Source organism: Symphodus melops (genome assembly GCF_947650265.1).
Source record: "Symphodus melops genome assembly, chromosome: 8".
In the NCBI taxonomy this organism is placed as follows: Eukaryota; Metazoa; Chordata; class Actinopteri; order Labriformes; family Labridae; genus Symphodus; species Symphodus melops.
The window spans coordinates 7,561,892-7,583,887 of NC_136698.1; the positions used below are offsets into that span (position 1 = coordinate 7,561,892).

Below are 21,996 nucleotides of genomic sequence, written 5' to 3' on the forward strand. Positions count from 1 at the left end.
ACATAAATAGCGAGCTTTGTGTGTTTGTGTTTTGTTTTCACATGAGATTTACTCCTGCAGTTTGAGTCTAAGTTGTTCAAAATTATCAAAAACATTGTACAGTGCATGTCCGTATTAAGGAAGCAGCTGCAGCTGGTTAAGTGGAGGTTTGTGGTGTGGCTTCAATAGGGGCTTACTCTTCATATGCTGTGTGTGTGTGTGTGTGTGTGTGTGTGTGTGTGTGTGTGTGTGTGTGTGTGTGTGTGTGTGTGTGTGTGTGTGTGTATATGTGTGTGTGTAAAGGACAGGTGTTTGAGTGTTTGTGACTTAATGGTTATTATGTAGGCCTAATGGAAAGTGCACACAGTAAAACAGAAAATATTTCCCTGTAGCCTACAGTATATCACAAGCACATCCTGAATGAAAATATCAAGATAGATAACAATGCTTGCCATAGCTTATCATATTGGCTGAAAATAGTGAAAGAGCCTGGTTCCAACCAAAAGTAGCTTAATACATTTCATGATTAAACACCTTCTGTCACACCTGCTAACAAAACAGTGCACAAACATTTTGGATAAACAGTGACTTTATGGGAGAATATTGACCTACTCATAATAACTGATGCATGAACAGGATGGTTCGATGAGCTTAGCTAAAGGGGGAGAGGTGGCCAGTTACCAAACTGTCCTCAAGAAAGCTAATATAACACAGTAAACATGTCTTTAATGTCAGGTTAATGAGCAGATTTATGGACACATTATAAGGTACTTTAGAAAATAAATAATAAATAAAAAAATAGTTAGCCTTGCCGTCATGTGTGTACATTTTCTTTCGTGTTTAAGTGTGTATGTGTGTGTGTGTGTGTGTGTGTTTGTGTGTGTGTGTGTGTGTGTGTGTGTGGATGTGTGTTTGTGTGTTTGTGGGTGTGTGTGTCTTCTCTTACTCCCATTTGTTCAAAGCACCTGACATTGCAATCAGATTAACAGATACATCTTTGTCTCGGAAGTTACAACAGAGCTCTACTTCGGCAAGAAGACGTGAGTAGATTCTTTACATCTGATCGAACACAAGCTTTTAATGGTTTTTGCTAAAAAAAAATGTAATAATAATATTACAATAGTTAGGCTATAGTTATTTTAAGACCAGGCCTTGTATTGCTTAATTAATACAATCGGCTACTAAAAATAACTTAAATGGCAGTAATACAACAAACTACAATGGGTATTTAACATTGTATTTCATGGACTCCAGGGAGAACAGCTGCACTCTCAGGTACAGCTAATTGGGATCCTAACAAAGAAATAAATACATTTTAGTTACCCGCCACCTTAAAATCCAAACTGGAATAGCTTTAATTGACTTCTGAGATATTTTGATTCACTAGACATTTATGTTTCAACCCTACATTAATGGTTAATATTCATCATTTCACTAATGTTTGCATTTGGAGCCACATAAAAAAAGTCTCCAGTATGTGTTTTAGCTGTAAAAAGCATGACATGTGAGTGTGTATGCCAAGGCCAGGGTGAGGCATTTTCACTCTGGTCTGGTTTACAACAGCAAAGATTACATGTGCAAAATATAAACGGCTGCTTTCATTGTGCCTCAGAATAGAAAACCAAAAAAGGGCACTTCCAAACCAGAAAAGAGGTCAATGCGTTTGTTTTTTTATTGATACTTACTTTTCCTGAATAACTGAATGTATTTTTGGTGCCCGGCTGAAGTGTATCTGCAGAATGTTCCTGCTATTGTCAGGCTATATCGGCCTGTGTGGCAGAAAAATAATTTAATCTCCATAGAATTTGAACATTGCATTGACTTTCTGATAAAGCGACATCTTACAGAAAAACCCTTCATTTGGCAAAGTCTCATTTTTTACTGTACAGTGCTTTTTTTTTAAATCAGTGTTTGTGCTTCTTTTTATCTTTGAATTATGAATAACGCTATTGAGACATTTGTATCCCAATATGAGAGCCACTTAAGGTTGTTAAATGAATGCTGAGTTTGTAAAAACCCAATGTAATCATGACATGGGGACACATTCAAACTGTATTTAGATATCTATGGTTTTCATTCATTGATATTTAGATCAGCTTTTTGTCCAAGTCTGCATAGGTCTAGTTGTTTTCAAATCAACCATTAGCAGTTAAGCAAAGTCCAGTGTATGGGAAAAGTCATTTTTATGTAAAGGACACAACATCTTGCTGCCGATGCTTACACAGTATCAAGTGTTGACATATCTCTGGATAAATTATTGGAGTAACATCATTCCAAGATGACTCCCTGATAGCACAACATAAATAATGACCTAAAATAACTCCAGTGGATGAGTAGTTACCACTGTAATGTTTTTGATTTAATTTAAGTCAAATAATCCACAGACAACAAGGATTTTATAATTATAGAAGCAAGTTCAATCATCAAGCTCATCATGTTTACATTTACGGGTCAGACGAGTCAAAGAGCTGAAAAGTTAATGTGAGATTGAGTCTTTTCTGTTTTCAAGCACACATGGCGTCTTTATGACTGTAACATTAGCATGCAAAGAGGTAAGATGTTAATTTAAACTGTTAGATTTCCTGTCAGTCAAAGATAAGAACCTTTTTCCAATATAAGTCAAATTCTTAGATAATGGTACTAATAATGATAAAGAGTATAAAACACATCTTTACCATATAAAAACCATTAATAAAAACAGTTTATAGCCAACCCCCCCCCCCCCCCCCCCCCCATATGTTCAACTTTGTAGCTCTGTCAATTATACAACTGTAGGTGAGTAAGTCTTTATTTATGTAGCACTTTTAGAAGGTGTTTTACATATGGAAACAGTCAAACAACTCATACAGTGAGGGAAATGGTACATAAAGAGATCACAACACAATACAATAAAGTAGGCACAAGGAAAGGTTGTTAGGCTATACATGAAGGCTTGTCTATACAGGGGAGTTTTTAGATGCTTCTTTAAATTGTCCACAGATTGTGCAGATCTAAAGGTTTGTGGGAGTTGATTCCAAAGAGTAGAGGCTGAGACAGCAAAGGCATGATCACATTTTGTTTAGATATAAGAGCGGGGGATGGAAAGAAGGCCAAGATTGTAGCTACAGTTCTCCTCGAGTAATCTAAATATTGAAAAAAGATTTTCCTCACGTATATTTCTTGTGGGACAACATGTAGTGTAAAACATGGAATTATACCATACTGTTTTTTATAGGGAGCTGTTTGTGTTGACGTGAATTGAATACAAATGAAAAATAATGTTCACATTAATTAAAGACACACATTCTGTACTTCACTTGTAATGAAACATTTGAAGCGGGATTTTGCAAATGTAATATGGATAAAATCCAGACATGTAACTTGGCATGCAGAGAGTGTTTTCCATACAACATGGCTAATATTTACCACAAAACTTGTTTTTTTTCTTAGAAAGAAAGATGTGTGCCTGAGCTTTTGTTGTAATTTCTAGAGAGTTCTTCATCAAAAATGAAATCTTGTGTTTCATTTTACTCTGTAATTCATGATCGACATCACGACATCACGTTTGGCCTGGAACAGTGATTCTCTCGCCAAAATGGAATAGTTTGAGCAGATGACAAACACAATCAGAATTCGTTTTTGTATTAAATTACATGCACTTTGTACCTCATGACCTAGATCATTCCAGAAAGAAAAAAAACTGCGGAAAACAATCATTCAGACTTGTAGATTCTGGCTCGTGTAACAAATGTATTCTCAACAGATCTCTGAGTGAGTCATAGAAGAGTTTCCACTGCTCACTGTGTCACTATCTGCTTACTCTGCAACACCTCTTCCAAAGTGTTTATGCACTGTTTATACATTACATTCAGCTTTTTTCTGCCTTTCAAGTAACTTTTAGTGGTCCATTATTACAGGTTACAAGTTTAAGTAGAAAGCTGTAAAATTCATACTTTAATAAGAGTTGAGCAAAGATTTGGCTGTTGCCTGTATGATGAGTTTTATGTCTCATTGGAGAGAAAAAACAATGTTGCGATCACATGCGATTGTGATGCATGGTCAGCCATGGGAACGATAGAAATACTGTAAAACAGAAACACTCAGTTACATCCAGAAGTAACTTGAGTAAAAGTATTGATAGCTATTTAGATTTATTGGGCGATAAAGCCTTTATAAAAAGAGTGGATCAACAGATGTTCTTCCAAAGAACATTTATCTGTTCAATAGAGTGTTAAAAATATATGGTAAGAAAATGAAGAACTTAAACTTACAATAAAATAGTCTTAACATAAACCAAATCAATAAACACGTTAAGCTGCATTTGATGAAGCCCTGACGCAATGTTGTGACACTGTATCATGTCTACACATGTGGGCTATCTGTTCACCTCCGTCGAAGGGTCTCATCAAAAGGTCTTTGTTTTGGTTAGGATGGGGGTCACACCACAAGCAGGTCTTCTGTTTTGTGGCATATGTGTGTTTCATTTCAGCTGTCCAGTGTGGACGTGGGCAGGTACATATACTGTATGTAGTAGGGAAGCTGAGGTTTCACACATTTCCTTTTCTAAACTTAAACACACTAGAAAATATGAGCCGTAATCCATTCAGAGAGCATAAAATGAATGTGAGTACATTGCTCTGATTTATGGGAGCTTTATCAATGTGTTTGTTGATAACAAGATTCAAAGTAAAAGAGAATAACCCTGATAGTCTTTGCCTTCTTATTTTCCTTTCTTTGTGTTTTCAATTTTCCTCATAAGATTGTGACGATGGTGAGCTGGTGATTGCGATCACTGCTGATGTTTGTTTTAAACTCCCGCATGCATTTTCCGCCCACTATCACCCATCTGTTCCATACGTAAAAAATGTACGTCATCTTAACTTTTCCCTTCAGATCAGAAACATTTCCAGCACAACCTCATGTCAGAGTTTGAATCATCACAGCATACAAAATATCGAGCAATCATGTTGTTTTAATAAAATTCTCCCCCAAATCTTTGCCTTTCCTGTAAAGGAAGACTTACTGACTTTAGTTTCTCAAGCACAGGGAATGATCGAGAAACAAGCACCTGTTAAAACCGAAGAGCAAGAAGCTGGAGAAAGAAGGCTGTGAGGGCGGATTGTGACTTCCTGTTGTGGTTTTTTTGTCACAAGTTGTTAATCTGCACGCATCATGCAGACTTAATGTGTGGGTGCTACATGTTAAATATCTCATCCAGGCATGAAGAACCTGTTTGTGTAGAGCTGACAGTTCTGGAAAAAAAACATTGTGCTGTACAACTATAAACTTTCCCTGACATAGAAGAGGTGAGGCTTTTCTGGATGATCACTTTTTGGCTTATTAGAAATACATAGACACAGTCGTGTTGCCCTTAGTGAAACTGTTTTTCCATAACTGATTTTGCCATTTAGCGGATGAATAATTTGGGGTGACTGAGCGTAGGTTGGAGGGCAGGTGGGAGCTTGAATGCTAAAAACATCAGAGGTCACTGTCTGGTTTTTCGATGAGTGAGCGTGCTGGCACATGTTGGCATTCTGAATGAGCACATTTCTAAAAACCTAAACCCTCATTTTTAATAGTGGGTCTCTCTTTCCACATCCTACATCCAGGATTCAAGACAAAAAACCAGCTCCCCTCTTCCCAGTTGAACTATGTCCATTGACCCAGCATCTGAGCTGCCTTTTTTCTATGGCAGCATCAGCCGCTCAGATGCTGAGCAGCATCTGAAGCTGGCCGGGATGGCCGATGGGCTCTTCTTGATTAGACAGTGTCTGCGCAGTCTGGGAGGCTACGTTCTGTCTGTGGTGTGGAACCTGGAGTTTCACCATTACCCCATAGAGAAGCAGCTCAACGGGACTTACTGCATCACAGGAGGGAAGCCCCACTGTGGGCCTGCAGAGCTCTGTGAGTTTTACAGCAAAGACCCTGATGGGTTGGTGTGCACCCTGAGGAAACCCTGTCTGCGCTCCCCAGACATCCCGATACGGCCGGGTGTGTTTGACAGCCTGAGAGAAAACATGCTGAGGGAGTATGTGAGGCAAACCTGGAACCTGGAGGTGAGTTGGTCTGAATGTGTCATTATTATCACACACTGCATGATTCATTGATTGATTTTATCAAGGTATATTGATGATGATGATAATAATAATAGTAATAAATAATAATAATAATAATAATAAGCTTGGCTGACCTTACCTACAGGCCGGGACGGTGAAGCTGTTTGTCAGGAGGATAAAACCCACCTTAGCTCCAGCTCTTGACCTGCTGTTAGTTGACTGAAAGTTAGGTTGAGACAATATTTTCAGCATGTCGACTGCCATTGACAGGCATCCAAAGCCCTCTTCAGTAACCAATGGGTGACGTTACTTAGATAAAATGTGTGTATCCTGCATGTCCATATCTTTATCTGTAATGTCTGCTCAGGGAGAGGCCATGGAGCAAGCCATCATCAGCCAGGCTCCTCAACTAGAGAAACTGATCGCCACAACAGCCCACGAGAAAATGTCCTGGTATCACGGTAAAATTACCCGCCAGGAAGGTGAGAGGAGACTTTACAGTGGAGTACAACCAGATGGCAAGTTTCTGTAAGTTGCTTAAGTTGATGTTTGCTTTTGTCTCTTTTTTCATTTCAGTCTGAAGTTTTAACCTGCATTTTTTTGTTTTTGTTTTTATCAGAGTGAGAGACAGAGAGGAGTCTGGTACTTTTGCTCTCTCAATGATGTATGGAAAAACTGTTTACCACTATCAGATCCTCGAAGACAAATCAGGGAAATACTCAATGCCAGAGGGAACAAAGTTTGACACAGTTTGGCAGGTGAGACTCTTCATCATTGCTTCACTTTATTAAGAATTCCTCACTGTTCAAATCATAGTCACCAAGAAATGATCTGGGGATTTACAAAATACTTAAAATCAGTTAAAAAAGGATTTTAGTACCAGAGGGACTACTACAGAAAACTAATCCAACTTTTCTTTGTAAACAGTCAAACACTCAGCAAGCGAACAGCTGCCTTCGCTGTAGCTCGCTTTAACCCAAAGCACACCGTGCATGGCAGAAGGTCTTTTAGCTGATGAAGCCATTTACTTTAAATCTTAACTCCTCTTCTTTACCATCTTCCTCATCCTCCTATTGATCCCACATTTTGGGCAACACGATGTTAACAACAAGCAAGCTCACTGCAAGTGATTTGAATCAATTGTTAAATAACCTTTGTAGGTGTTGTGTACTTTATCTATAGTTAATTGTAATTGATTGCCTTTTTTTAATCGCACGTATAAAATCGTGTTATATGGCACTTAAAAATGTCTTATTTTCTATGAGTTTTTCAGATGAGAGTACTTGACTGGCCTTTCTCGTATAGATCATTAACTTGTTGCAGATCAGAAATTCAATGAAAACAGCTTAAAGGAACATTTACTTTTGACATGTCAACTGAGCTGTCTGAGGATTATTTAAAGACCTTATAAGCAGAAGTATTTTTCTTTTCCATAACTGTGAGTACAGGGAGACACCTCGGACACATTGATGTGCTTAAAGAGGCAAAAGAGCATGCGTTTAATTGTAATTTTAAAAAATGAATGCATTTATTGATCGCAATTAACTAGTTAATTCTGACAGCTGTAATGTGTATACGTACAGTATATACACACACAATGCCAATTTAAATCCACGAATGACTATACACTGATTGATAACCTCTACTCTGTAGCTGGTTGAGTACTTGAAGATGAAGTCTGATGGCCTGGTGACTGTTCTTGGGGAGGCATGTGTTAACAAGAAAGCTGCTGCTGAAAGTAATGAAAACTTTATTTCCTTTTTTTTTTTTTTTTTTTTTTACTTATATCAACATTGTAAAACTGCTGTCTTGACTTTTCAGTTCATATTTTTTGTAGCGGTCAACCTTTATAAATCATGTAACTCAACAGTCAGTTTTATTTGTATTCTCTCATCTTTCAGAGACACCCAATCTGCCTGCCGTCGTAAGTAGTCATCTTCATCCTGCAATGTTTTTTTTGTTTTTATTTTCTTCCTTAAGAGATTTGTTTTTGTATATCTCTTTCAGAGGCGAGCCTTCACAAACGGATACACACCGCCGCCCACAGGTCAGTGACATGAAGTACAACCAGTTAAAACTACTCCATAGATATTGTATTTCTGGTGTATTTACTTTCAGCTTTATTTTATTTTTTTGCTTTTATAGAGACAACTAGAACAGAAACAACATATCATAGCACACATAGCTGAACAAATAAGTACAAACACTTCTTGAAATACATAGTATAAGTGTTAAGATGTCTTAAAACACTACAGAAGACATCTTGTATCAGTTATTTTTTTGTGTAAGTACAGAACTTCATTTGTGACATGTTGCAGCAGTAACAGTGCCTACAGACCGTGAGGTTCTGCCGATGGACTGCAATGGATTCAACCCATACCACAACCCTAATGAAATAAGAAAGTTTAACATAAATAGGGACCAGCTGATGATCGATGAAGTGGAACTCGGCTCAGGGAATTTTGGCTCTGTCAGGAAAGGAGTCCTCAAGACTGAATCGTAAGGACTAAAACAACACTCATTTTACGTGACTGACATACACTTTAATTGGATTTTTACTACAGCCTGGTGCGTGCCTGTTTTTCTAATCTTTGAAAGTAAAAACTTAATCCAAAGGTTTGGTGTGTTACTTTCTAGGGGCCACATTGATGTGGCCATCAAAGTACTGAAAAGCGACAATGAGAGGCTGAAGAGTGACAATGAGGAGATGATGAGAGAGGCAGAGATCATGCACCAGCTCAGTAACCCCTACATCGTCCGCATGCATGGTCTGTGCAACTCCGAAAACCTGATGCTGGTCATGGAGTTAGCGTCTGCCGGACCTCTCAACTCATATCTCTCCTGCAGAAAGTAAGCTCAGTTGAAAGTGACTTTTAACAATAACATTGTATGACTGGAATGTATAACATTAAATAGTCATCACAATATTTTTAGCTGGACAGGTTCAATGTATAACCTCCCTGAGGGTATATAGTAGGAGATATAAGTAGTGAATATAAAGTGCACATTTTGTGTCTTCTATAGTTGTTATTTTGCTGTAAAATAAATAGAACATCTAGCATATTATTTTGGTACAATTTGTAATAGTCTTTAACACATGACTTACTCACCCATTGAAAGGTTGTCTTCTTGAGACTTTGAATTTATATATCATATCATAAGCAGTTAAACTAAGGAATGATTTTCACTTCTCAGACTGTTTTAGTTTTAGGATGTTTTGATTCTCAGTAAAGGAATCCAGGTTTTCACAATGAACACTTATTGCCAACCAAAAAGAAAATAAACACATTTCTGTTTAATTATGCTGTCAGAGACTTTCAACAGTATATGTGTCTTCACAGGGATACTGTAACTGTAGAGGATATTGTCAACCTGATGCACCAGGTGTCTGTGGGAATGAAGTACCTGGAGGAGAAGAACTTTGTGCACAGAGACTTAGCAGCTCGTAATGTCCTGCTGGTCAACCAAAAGTTTGCAAAGATCAGTGACTTTGGGCTCTCTAAGGCCCTGGGAGCAGATGACAACTATTACAGGGTATGCACAAAGCCACACACAATAGAAATATTTTGTACTGTAGGACAATGAGACAAAAATCTAGAAAGGATTGAGGCTTTGGAATTATTATAGAAGTACTGCAGCTTGGACAAAGAGATACTGTGTTTTGAATGGATTGCTTTCCTGAGAAATGCAACACCCTTAAATGTAAATGTAAAATTTAAATGTACTTTATTTATACAGCCCTTTACAACAATCCTTTCGGTGACCCAAAGTGCTTTACAGCAAGTCAAATAAAAAAATAATTAAGGTGTCACCTGCTCTAAAACAAAAGCAGACATTGTAAGGTGGGGGTTTCTACATCTGTGTTGAATGAATGAGGAGAACATTGTCAAACAAATACGAACTATCAGACAACCAATTAATTTCCTTAGAGTGACTGATGACAGTGTGAGGTTTCAGAAAGTCCCAGGGTTCCCTGACTTTGAGCAGATTACATAAAACTTTAATTTATCCAGACTTTTACCGTTGCTCCTGACACATATCTAAACAAACACACAACACTTGGTGAATTACATAGGCCTGCTTTAAATGAAAGAGCGGATTTACTAATACATTTATCAGTTTACATTGATCCACAAGTTAGGAATGCTTATTCCCTTACATGTTTGTCATTTATTTAAAATTCAAAGAGACGTGAGCGAATATGATTTTTAAACTGTTATGCACAAATGTACCTAATGAAATGAAAATCTAAGAATACTGACATAACCAATGTGCTCTGGGTTATACCGTTTGTTAATCTAAGTTATTATACCTGATGATGTCTGACTTTGGTTAATTATCCACATGCTTTTTCTTATCATTATTTTTGATGTTGTCTAGGCTCGTTCTTCAGGTAAGTGGCCGTTGAAGTGGTACGCTCCAGAATGTATTAATTTCCGCAAATTCTCCAGCAAAAGTGACGTGTGGAGTTTTGGTGTCACCATGTGGGAGGCCTTTTCTTACGGAGCGAAACCATACAAGGTACAGAAGACTTCTGCAGAGCACCGTCAAAGTCAGGGTTCTTTCTGAACATGACATATTATTACAGCTATCTTCTTGTGCCTTTTTTTTTAAATCCAGAAAATAAAAGGAATGGAGGTTATGCGCTTCATTGAAGATAATAAACGCTTGGAATGTCCAGCCGCGTGTCCAGAGAGAATGTATACAGTGATGAAAGAATGCTGGACGTATAAGTAAGAAAACATTTGTCTCCTGTACATGTTTGTTGAACTTTATTACTGACACCAAGGATTTCAGATTTACATTAGTCTGATGGAAGGTTATGGAACATGCAATTAAAATTTGACCTGATCAAATCCACAAATAAACAAATCAAACAAATTCAAACCTTACAAGATGAACCACGGACACTAAACATTACACGTGTCTCCCTGTCGATACATAAAAGATGACAACAGTACAGCGTCTGACTCCATTTTTACAGATGAACTCTGGACAACTATTCTGTTATCTTCCAGGGTGTGCATGTTATTTTAACTTTCTCCTTTTAAGTTTGTATCAATTTGATTTTAAAAAAGGTTGGGATTAAAAAAAAAAACGTAGTTTGAGCTATCAGAATCAGTGCGAGAGTTAGCTGCTATATGATAGTAGGAGCTATTAACAGCCAGATTTCCCTCCAGATTTTCCAGAATTTCCTGATCGATTGAGAACTGTTGAAATACAAGTCATTGATAAAATACCAGAAATTTAAACAACCTCCATTCTGTGATGTGTTCAGTTGACATCCATAAATAACAACTTTTTGAACAGCTGCCCACCCCCCATTGTTTCTCTCTCTCTCTCCAGACACGAGGAGCGTCCTGACTTCAAGAAGGTTGAAGAGTACATGAGGTCTTACCATTACTCCATATCGAACAAGGCAAAGTCTGGGGAAGCTGCAGCCGCTGCTGAGCCTGTCAAATAGAGACAGAAAACAAAGCACATACTGTCCAAGTGCTGCACAAAGCATCCTTTCAACCAGCCATTAAACAACCAAAACAAAGAGGTTTTTATGAATGCTGCACACTGACCAGCTTCAGCTACACAACCAATGCAGCTGAACAGCCTCAGAGACAATAAATGTGCATCTGTAAGTTGGACTTAAGTGTGTCAGCCATTTGAAAAGAATCTCTATCTGTGAGTTGTAATTTGAATGTTAAGTATTGACGTCTTTCCATTGATGAACAATCTAATTTAGTATTCTGGTATTTTGAAGAATAATAACGACAGTGTGAGACGTACAAGTGCAAATATATGTCAGTCTGTTTGACAAAATGTAGGAGTTCATTGTTTTATGCCAATAAAGTATTTTTAAAAAACTGACTCTTGGGTTGTGTTCTTTAGAGTAAAAAGCCATTATTTAAGGTGTACGTTTCATTTATGCAGTGAAATTTGTTTTATGAACTAATCATCATGCATGTTGTGTGATGAAACTTAATGACAATAATATGGGCCCAATATGGAGTAGTTGACAATAGTTTCGAAGATACTGAACAAAAACCGTGTATCCTACATATACACTGTTAGCCTTTGCTGTAATTTCTACAGTTAAATATCTCAAAATGCACAATAAAATAATCATAAAACACAGCAGCTAGTTGCTGTAATTTGCATTCCATCTATGATCATATATATAATTCATAACAAGTTATTGTATAATTACTGTAAAATATGGTATTTTACTGTAAACACGTTATTCAGTAGGAGTACTATTATACTATCATTAATATTCTTACTGCTGACAGTAAGCACAACACAATAAGAACCATATACAAACATTTAACTTGATTAAGTTTGAACAATAGAAATTTGGGAAATACAACGAAGATACACGTATTATATAGGCCTACAAACAAGGAAAAAAGTGGTGCTAAATAGCACTAAAAGTGGTTCTTTGGCTTGTAATCATAGCTCTATCGAACCTTTAGATACAGTGCTATATAGCACCTTTGTCAAATGGTGCTATAACTATGAGAGGTACTATGTAGCACTATATTTTTTCAACCAAAATGGTGCTCAGCATTGGTTCTCTGAGTCATAATCATAGGAGAACTACTTTTGGTGCGATATGGAATTTTTGTTAAATGGTGCTATATATCATTATAAGAGTACCAATTAGCAATATTTGTTTGAAATGTTTGGCCACCAAACATTTCTACCATTGACTAACAAATATGTTTCTAAATGACTTTTAGTTATTACCGTGCATAACAATAATAATAACAATATTTTTTTATTATTTTTTTTGACTCAGAATGCTGGGAAACAATACATTGGCCTTTTAAAACAATTTTAATTATTTATTTATTTATTTCAGCAAATACATTAAATGCTGATATTTCATATAGAAATATACATACATAGTAATAACAATACAATTTACATATAGAAGAACAGTATATCACAATATAATAACATAAATGAATACAAAATGTCATTTCAAATTCAATTGGGCTGAAAATATGGTTTAAAAAGGCCCAGTTAAAAGGTTGTGTGCAGAGTTACATTTGAATAGATAGATAGATAGATAGATAGATAGATACTTTATTGATCCCGAGGGAAATTCAAGACTATTCAAGAATAATCAAGACTCACTGTTAAAACCGGTGAAAATATTCAGATGTTTTCTCCAAAAAGAAAAGAATCAAACTCCGTAGGAGAATTGTGTTTCTTTTTTTTTTCTTCTTTTTTTTCAGGTCTTAAAAAGCTCAACATGATTTTATACCGGTGGGTTTGAGCTGCCAGGCAACGCTGACCGGACATTGCTGAATTAGGCTTCAAAATAAAAGGATTACAAACAATTTATAAATTAACTTAAAAATATAAACTATACTTAGTATATATTGTATAGGCCTACTCTAATTAGTGTGAAAGCAAATGAAATACGCAGGTACAGTAAACTTTACAAAACAGAGTCACTGTCACGAGAAGCCATTAAATTCGATATCGGTAAATCACTTAAAATCCTATATTTTCTGTGTTCTAAGATAATAATAGGGATATTCAAATGGCAGTTTTAAAATGTTATGAGTATAGGCTAGGTTTATTATATCCAAGTTATACAATTCACTTGATATCTCTAGTTCCAACTGGTAATAGGCCCACATTAAATGATAATAATCATCATCATCATCATCATCATCATCATAATAATACAAACAAACTATCCAAATACATTACATTATATTACATGATAGATAAATAGATTGAGAAGGAGGTGGGATTTAATAAATTTTACTTCTTCCCACTTATGACTTTTTTTTATTTTCTTCTGAATTATACTTTACACTGTTTGTAATTATTATTTATTTTCTGTCTGTTTTTGTTGTTCTGTTATTTATTATTTATTTTTTACGTTCACCTTTGTCTTATGTTACATGTTCGGAATAAATAAACAAATCAAAAATGAAAGCGTTGTTTGATCACATATTTATTGCATACTGTCAAAACTTATACCTCAGCAATAATGATCAGAGAAGTGCAATATTTTGAAAGTTCCGACCGGAAGCTGTTGCTAACGCCTCTAACCTGACGCTGGTGTACTTTTCGTTTGGCAGGGAGGAGTCAGACATTAGTTTATGTAGTAAAGTGACATGTTTATTGAATTAAGAGTAATTTAACAACACTTACAGCACAGTGTATACATAATGTAGTGCGTACATGTCGTCGACGCAAAGCTATTGATCAGGAAGCAGATAATTTCGATAAAAGGTCGAAGGAAACTGACGGAACAGGAAGGCGGAACAAGTAAGTTCGGGTCTGGAAAGTGGCTTTGAACTGAGCGGCTTCGTTAGATCATCCGTGTGAGATAATGCTTGTTAGACCGTATTATGTTATGAAGATGTCACTCACTATGAATAATGTGTTTATACTGTCATGTTGGCTCTTTTTTTAACCTGTTTTTAGAAAGCAACAAGTACGACGGATTTAGCAAGTCACGTCACGAATAAACTTGTCGTCATGTGCCCTGCTGTTTAATCTCTGGTTTTTATCTGGAAAAGTGGGCTGAAACGACACAAAGACCACATTATGTTCACAATGACAGTGTCGGTATATAACATGTGCCTGTTGCGATGGTTACAGCCGCTTGACTCTGTTTTATTGTCATTCCGCAGATTGTTGGTCTCGCGGCAGAATTAGTGTCTGAAATAGGAAATGAGTCATGTTCACTTGAAGGGCTATGTTTCATCTTTAATGCTACTCAACCTCCCCTCTGCTGTCACTGTTCAGACTTGTCTTTTTACCCAAGATGCTGAGTGGAAAATAGCTGAATTTAGGCTATGTAGGTAGTGACATTTGAGAATGATTTCTGAACTGAATACGCAAACTTTGCTCAAAGAAACAAAAAAAAGAGTCCCTGAAACGCTTTTTCAGAGCTTACAAGTTACCAGAAGAGTTACAGTTTCACAACAGCACAACTTCTGGTCTAGCATTAATCTTCAAGTAGTTTTACAGAGACCACATTTTCCTCTGAGCATAGTTTGCGTATAGAGTTACAAACATGTACCAGAGAATTGGCACTTTTCTAAAACTTTCACACTTCTCTGCCGACAACTACAAAGTGCACCTTTAAGATAAACAAGTAATCCATTATACTAAAGCACACTTAATGCCATATGTTTACATGCACAGGGACCTGACCTCCATATTTAATGTCATCAAGTTTAAACATGAATACAAGAATGTTTAGTTCTGAGCAGGTTCGGTGTGGACTTGTACCTTCCTACATTTATGAATGCAACTTGAGGCCCAAGTTAATACTAAAACTGGAACACAAATTCTATTGTGTAATTTCAACTCTCTCATAGGCTTATTGCATATATAAGTGTAAGGGATTGCAATAAAGCTGAACAGATGACTTAATTCATTGATAGGCTAACCAGAACAGAATCATTTTCTATTGTAGAGAGCTTGAGCTGCAACTGATTAGTTGGTTTATTGATTAGTTGTAAACTTTAAACTCACCTTTAATTGTAAATGCATTTATTGATCTTTATTTTCTCTGTGAAAGTTTATCAATATATTCGGGATAGACCTTATAGGGCCTGACTGATATGGTATTTTTGGGGCTGATACCGAAAACGATTTTGGAGAGAAAAACATCTGGCATCAATATATAATATGACAACTTTTCGGCAGATCTATTTTATATCGATTTTAATCTCTAGGTAGTTCTAGATAAAGATATACACGTTTATTGTATTGACCCCTCAAATGCAGTTATCAAACTCGTGTGGAAAAGACATACAGTTTAACATAGGCGAGATGCTCGTTCAACTGGAAAGTACCTGCACATGTATCTGCGTCACTGCTCGACACTCTGCAGAGCGAGGATGATTGTTGTAATCCATATAGCACACTCTGCTGGTGACAGCCACAAAGAGAACTGTCAGTGTGATACAGTGATACTCAAATGAAATGCAATAAGAATAGATCTAGTAATATTGGTGCAATATTAGCTGATACTGATAGCAGCTGGAGATATTGAAATCGTAACATCTGATGGTTGATTTATTGGTTGGAATCAAATATTTTTCCACTTATGTCATATAGTGGGTCAAACAGCAGTGTATTTAGATAGTGATTGCTAGATTCGTAAATCATCACCATTAGCTGCAGCACTATTAAACATTTTAGTGCATTTTCAGTGGTTAAATGCCAGCCCCGGACCCATTTCAGGTTATTAAATCGTAAGGACAAATGAACACACAATCTTTTTTGGGATCTTTATTTTCTAACCTTTTTCAGGCCAGATGATTTAATTAATAAAACGTTGAATAATTAGAAAAGCAAACAGCAATGACAGCTGTTGTCAAGGCTTTTAATTGTCGTATTTTGATATGTTGAAGAGAAGTAACCACTTCACAATTATCAACAAAGAAAGGATTAAAGTGAAAACTAAAATCTTCTTTCTCCCTCTTCCCTCCCTTTACTGAAATGCAGGATCACAGACCCAATCATAACGCTCTGTGCTGGTTGTTGAAACAACCTTTTGACTGCTCTCGTTTCAACAGATAATCATTCAAACCAATCGCCCGCCACCACCACATGCACCCATGTCCTTGGCCCTTAAACATGTCTTCAACAAAGACAGGACATTCCGGCCCAAGCGAAAGTTTGAGCCTGGGACGCAACGCTTTGACCTGCACAAGAAGGCCCAGGCGTCTCTGAACGCAGGGCTGGACCTGAAGCAGGCCGTCCAGCTGCCCCACGGCGAGGACCTCAACGACTGGGTGGCCGTCCACGTCGTCGACTTCTTTAACCGCATCAACCTCATCTACGGCACCATCAGTGACTCCTGCACCGATCAGACCTGCCCGGTCATGTCCGGGGGGCCCAAGTATGAGTACCGCTGGCAGGATGAGCACAAGTACAAAAAGCCAACGGCGCTGCCAGCCCCCAAATACATGAGCCTGCTCATGGACTGGATCGAGGTACAAATTAACAACGAGAACATCTTCCCCACCAATGTTGGTAAGTGTTGAGATTAGCGACTTATGGTTTGTTAAGACTCTGCCCAGCTTAAGTCAGCCATATTCAAGAGTTTCAGGTATTAAAGAGCCTTTCTTTGTTGGGCAGCCTGCTGTTAGGAATCTGATCTGAGTTGGTTCCTGACTCAGGTCAAGAAAATCCAAACAATCGACATAAACAGAATGATCAGAGCCCATCCCGGCTCACACTGAATAGCTGTTCCTCTCTGAACAAAGAAAACCTCTTATGATGTCGACATTATAAACATTATTATGTTGTATTTAAAAATGAAAAAGTTGGGCGTGAGGTTACAACATGAACTTAACCACAGAAAGAGGAAGTTGTTGTGGATCAAAAAAGTACATAAATTAGCTAAAGGGAACAGTAAGTAAAACGTTTGCTGTGTAAGGTAGATATTACTTTACCATGGTGTTCATAAATGGACAGAAAAGCATGCGATTAATTGTGATTTTAGAAATATAATACTTTGATTTTTAGACCTTAGTTAATGACAATTTATAAATTGAAGTTGACAGCCTTACTTCAATGTATTGTTTATTTTATAACGAAAACTTTATTAAAAAAATACTAAAATGTTTGGGCTCATGAGTGGTCAGAATGATCAAACTAATACTAATAATAAAAGCGGGAAGGAGGCATCTTTTTATAATTTTGGGGGTCATACCAATCCAGCACACAGACTTAGAAGATTAAGATGGTTTGTGAGTCTTAATATATCAGTAGGTCGTTATAATAGATAACAGAATAGGTGTCAGTCTGATGGGTAGGTCGACTGTTGACCAGACTGAGTCCGCTGTAATGGGAACATGTTTGGTTTTTAATGCAATAAATGACCTAAATGATGAATTGTGCTTTCAGTGGACAAGCCATTTCAGCAGTGGCCCACATGAAAGATTTGAAGAAGAAAAAAATCCTCTTTACTGATTATAATGTAAAAAACACAAAAGAAAACATTAAGAAGAGAAGCAGATCATTTCCTGCAGAGTGAAAAAATAAATACATCTAAAAGCAGATTAAAGGATTTAATCTGCAAGGCCACATAGTTTATCAGCAATGTTGCACATTTCAAACACTATCAGCTAATCTTCTGTTGCTCCTGTGGAATTCTCAGTGTTCTTGAATCTGTGCTGTGTGCATGCCTTGTGCTGTAGATCGGCATCTGACTGACTACAGAAACATCCAAGCAATGGATTTAAAAATGGGTCACACAATGCACAGCAGGCTAAGAATAGAATCGACCTCTGACGCGTCTGTCCTCTGGAGCAGATTCCTGAAATATAATTGAATTAGTCAAAGAAAAACAACATACTAAATGAATGGCTCGGTCGGAGCCAAGGCTTATCCCTCAGACCGAGTTGTGTTGATTTTTTTTATCCTAGCAGAAGCGATGCTAATTCTTTGAACATTCTTTTATCCAGCTCGAGGACAAAAAGAGGTTCATGTATTATAGGCTAGTTAAAATGTTCTGTAAAAACACATCAGTATTTTTGACATGGTCTTCCCTGTGAAACATACAGCAAAAGGTCATCCTGGATTGACTGTGGTGCTCTTCTGTCTCCGTCTGTTTGACTCCCAGGTACTCCCTTCCCTAAGCACTTCATGCAGGTGGCTAAGAAGATTTTGTCGCGTCTGTTCCGGGTGTTTGTCCATGTCTACATCCATCACTTTGACCGTGTGAGCCAGATGGGCGCTGAGGCTCATGTCAATACCTGCTACAAGCATTTCTATTACTTTGTCACCGAGTTCAACCTGACGGACCACAAAGAGCTGGAGCCTCTGGTGAGTCATAGAGGCAAGATGCAGCACAAGATGGAGATTTCAATTCTATTGTAAAGATTTTTGAAATGTACCAGTATAAATATAACTCACATAAAATCACCTGTTTTCCTGCATTGAAGTGCATAAGAAATAGAGCTGGTTGGATACTAGATTTTAATGAGGATATGTGTGTGCTAAAATGACCAATAATAGTTTATCATTCAGTAGTTTTTTTTATTTATGTATAAACATAAAACGACACACCAAATTAAAGATCACACCTACAGTAATTGTTTCTCAGTTGGAAATCTTGTCAGCGCCCCCCGGTGGACACATGTTGGAACACAGATTCTGTTTCTCTCAAACGAAATTAATGTAGACTGTAAAAATATCAGCCAAACAAGTGATTGCCAATAATAACGAAAAAGGGATATTGTGTCTCGTGGCCTTGTGGTCTGACAGTGCAAGAAACTCAAACCACATTTCTATGAAGTTTGAGACCTTGGTTCATTTATATTGTCAAGGGGCTTTATTCAACCTTTGTCTGTTCCAACCAATCAGAGCAACTAAACCTAATGAAGTAGGAATAGGCTGCAGGGCAGGTTAGCTTTTCAAGATCATGTCATTTTATCGGGCTTTTAGTACTTTTCTAGTAACTACACAAAATGTACAAATTATACATAATATGAACTACTGTCCAGTTTGGAAAATGTGGATATGGTAGTATCTGCAGAATATTTGACTTAAGTAAAAAATAACAAAAAAACCAGTAGCCTGCTCCATAGTAAATACATGTTTGTGATGGCCTAATGAAAATCTGCCAGAGCAAATAAAACTCACGCTCAGAGATATATCTTCCTGCCAGGTTAGTGACCCAGTGCTTCAGGACACTGACCACATGTAAGCTATGATTTGCAGCATGAGAGTATTTTCAATAGTGACATTTTAAGAGGTTGCACTGTGCAAAAGTACCGAGGGGCTCAAAGTGTTTAAGTGTAACAGGATCCTGCTGCCCTGTGTTCAAAGCAAGTTGATCAGATGTAACTTGAAATACAATGTTAAGAGAGGTGCAATCCAGATTCTGCTCACTCTCACTGAATAAATCAGCAACTCTAGAAATCATTGCTTAAATTTGAGAAAGATTCTATTTAAAGAAATGTATCAGTCACACTGAATGACAAGAGTCACCAACAGTGACAGACTATATGATCTATTTTGTGCTTTTTGGTCATTGATAGTCATTGGTCCAGCCACTCTTTTTGAGAGGCTGTGTCTGACTAAAGGATTAGACTATAATCTGGATGTTTGCATGAGGATTAGTGTGCAGATGTTTGGATGTTTTTTATTCTATGATTTGATTTGCATTAAACACTAGAGTGTTTTTTAGTCTGCTGGTTGTGTTCAGTACTTTTGTTGTCATGATGCAAAGCTGTTACTGTTTTTACATATATTATCTAGTGGTTTTATGGATATTTATATATATGTTTGTTTTTTTTAATTAGTCACTTCATCCGAATTGTGAGGAGTTCTAGTGTTTCCTTTACTGCTCTAACTCACTGCACTGTGTGCGTATGTGTGTATGCTTGTGTTGGTGTGTGTGTCTGCAGAAAGAGATGACCTCACGGATGTGTCACTGAGGGAGCGCTGAACCTGTTGACACGAGCCGGACCAACACATCCGTCCATCTAGACGACTGCAGCAGAGAACTAAAAGAACAAAATCCAGAAAGAGTCTATTTTTATATTTAAGTACTGTAATCTATTTTAGCCACATACTGTAGGTTTAAAGCAAGAACCTTATCATGTGAGGCGTTCTGTTCCTTTAAAAAAAAAAAAAAAAAAAATTTCAAACATTTTATCAGAGCACAGTATTAAGAGGTGTATGTTTGTGTTGATGTTTTTCTATTTTATTTGAATCTCAATCATTCCAGGAGGTTTCTGACTTTCTGTCTGTCTAAAATGATCTAAATTAGTACGATTTCTTACTGTATGTCTTTAAAATCACCATGTTGTTACATTAAAATGATTCTTTACTCTTAAATCATTTGAATGTTGCTTTTATTTATGTTTATATCAAGACTGATTGACTAAGTCCCAACCTAATAGAACTTGGCAATAGCCAAACCTAAAACAGACCTACCTTTCTTTGTAGTATTGTATTATTTGTGTCAAGAGAAAACACGACACATTGCACAAAAGTTCCTAAAATATTAACTCCTCATAAGAAAAACACATTTTATTAAATGCAGGATAAGCTTCATGCTTCAAATGCCATTTAAGGTGTTTCAGATAGTTTCGGGCTCGTTGCCATTCATTCAGAAGTTCCCCACACATTTGGGAATGTGCTAAAAACAGTCCACTGCTGTGCACTCAGACATGATCAACTTTGTGTCATTGCACGCTTTGGAGCCCGTGCCATCCGGCAGGTTCTCAGATGACGAGTCTGCCGGTGTTTGTTGCTGATACTCTTGGCTGCTGAAGGTCACACGAGACTCAAACTTCACGTGACACAACTATAGTGGCAGCACCTGTTCAAAAGATCAAATATGAAACCGTCCACTGGGTGGCATCACACACACCAAAACCCATCTGTGCTTGGAAAACCCTGAAATGTTAGAGTACATGTTGTAGCCCAGTTGTACTCTGTCCCAGTTATAGAAATGATGAAGAGAGGAAGTGAGGCCTTCTTAGACCTGATTCGGCTTAATGATTTGAATAAGCCGGTTGTATAAGAAACAGGCCAGACTGTTCTGTGATGAAAACAGAGAGTTTTTGTTTGCAATGTGCCCGCTTTGATTAGGTCAACAACAGTCATGATCGGGCTTGGGAACCAGATTGCTGATCAGATTTAGAGGCAGTCATCAGTCGTAAAAGTTTGCATCACGTGAACAATGAGCACTAATCTTGCATATAGCAAACACCTATTTGAATTTAATTGCGAGATCAATTCTGGCAAAATAGTATATTCAATAAAGGCACATTGTACTAAATCTGTTGCAGCTGGACGTCATGTGTAGTGTTTTTAGAGGTAGTCAGATCAAACTAACAACAAACAGTTGAAAATGTTATATCAAATAAGGACACTTAATTATTCTTATGAGAACTATATAATTGACATTTTATTGTACAAAGACAGAGGTATCGATCAAATCAGCATTATTCTCCTTGATATTTGATTAAGAACTGACAGACGG

General features: G+C 37.2%; 2 protein-coding genes across 2 annotated transcripts; both read left to right on the forward strand.

The window, feature by feature from the left end:
• The first annotated feature begins 949 nt into the window (after positions 1 to 949).
• On the forward strand, positions 950 to 11,876 carry zap70 (zeta chain of T cell receptor associated protein kinase 70). The gene is made up of 13 exons (XM_079349627.1): positions 950 to 1,019; positions 5,568 to 6,014; positions 6,382 to 6,542; positions 6,634 to 6,772; positions 7,668 to 7,752; positions 7,916 to 7,938; positions 8,022 to 8,061; positions 8,333 to 8,513; positions 8,652 to 8,864; positions 9,356 to 9,548; positions 10,395 to 10,535; positions 10,635 to 10,747; positions 11,361 to 11,876. Exons 2-13 carry the CDS (start codon positions 5,610 to 5,612, stop codon positions 11,476 to 11,478), a joined length of 1,812 nt encoding a protein of 603 aa, XP_079205753.1. The 5' UTR covers positions 950 to 1,019; positions 5,568 to 5,609; the 3' UTR covers positions 11,479 to 11,876.
• A 2,168-nt stretch (positions 11,877 to 14,044) lies between these two features.
• On the forward strand, positions 14,045 to 20,843 carry mob3a (MOB kinase activator 3A). Its single transcript, XM_079351356.1, has 4 exons — positions 14,045 to 14,300; positions 16,568 to 17,027; positions 18,622 to 18,824; positions 20,411 to 20,843. Exons 2-4 carry the CDS (start codon positions 16,610 to 16,612, stop codon positions 20,438 to 20,440), a joined length of 651 nt encoding a protein of 216 aa, XP_079207482.1. The 5' UTR covers positions 14,045 to 14,300; positions 16,568 to 16,609; the 3' UTR covers positions 20,441 to 20,843.
• The last annotated feature ends 1,153 nt before the right edge of the window (positions 20,844 to 21,996 follow it).

Coding starts and splice junctions, on each gene's coding strand:
- zap70 (XM_079349627.1), top strand. CDS start 5,610: ATGTCCATTGACCCAGCATCTGAGCTGCCTTTTTTCTATGGCAGCATC. Junction 6,543..6,633: donor CAACCAGATGGCAAGTTTCT/GTAAGTTGCTTA, acceptor TGTTTTTATCAG/AGTGAGAGACAGAGAGGAGT. Junction 6,773..7,667: donor AGTTTGACACAGTTTGGCAG/GTGAGACTCTTC, acceptor TCTACTCTGTAG/CTGGTTGAGTACTTGAAGAT.
- mob3a (XM_079351356.1), top strand. CDS start 16,610: ATGTCCTTGGCCCTTAAACATGTCTTCAACAAAGACAGGACATTCCGG. Junction 17,028..18,621: donor CATCTTCCCCACCAATGTTG/GTAAGTGTTGAG, acceptor TTTGACTCCCAG/GTACTCCCTTCCCTAAGCAC. Junction 18,825..20,410: donor ACAAAGAGCTGGAGCCTCTG/GTGAGTCATAGA, acceptor GTGTGTCTGCAG/AAAGAGATGACCTCACGGAT.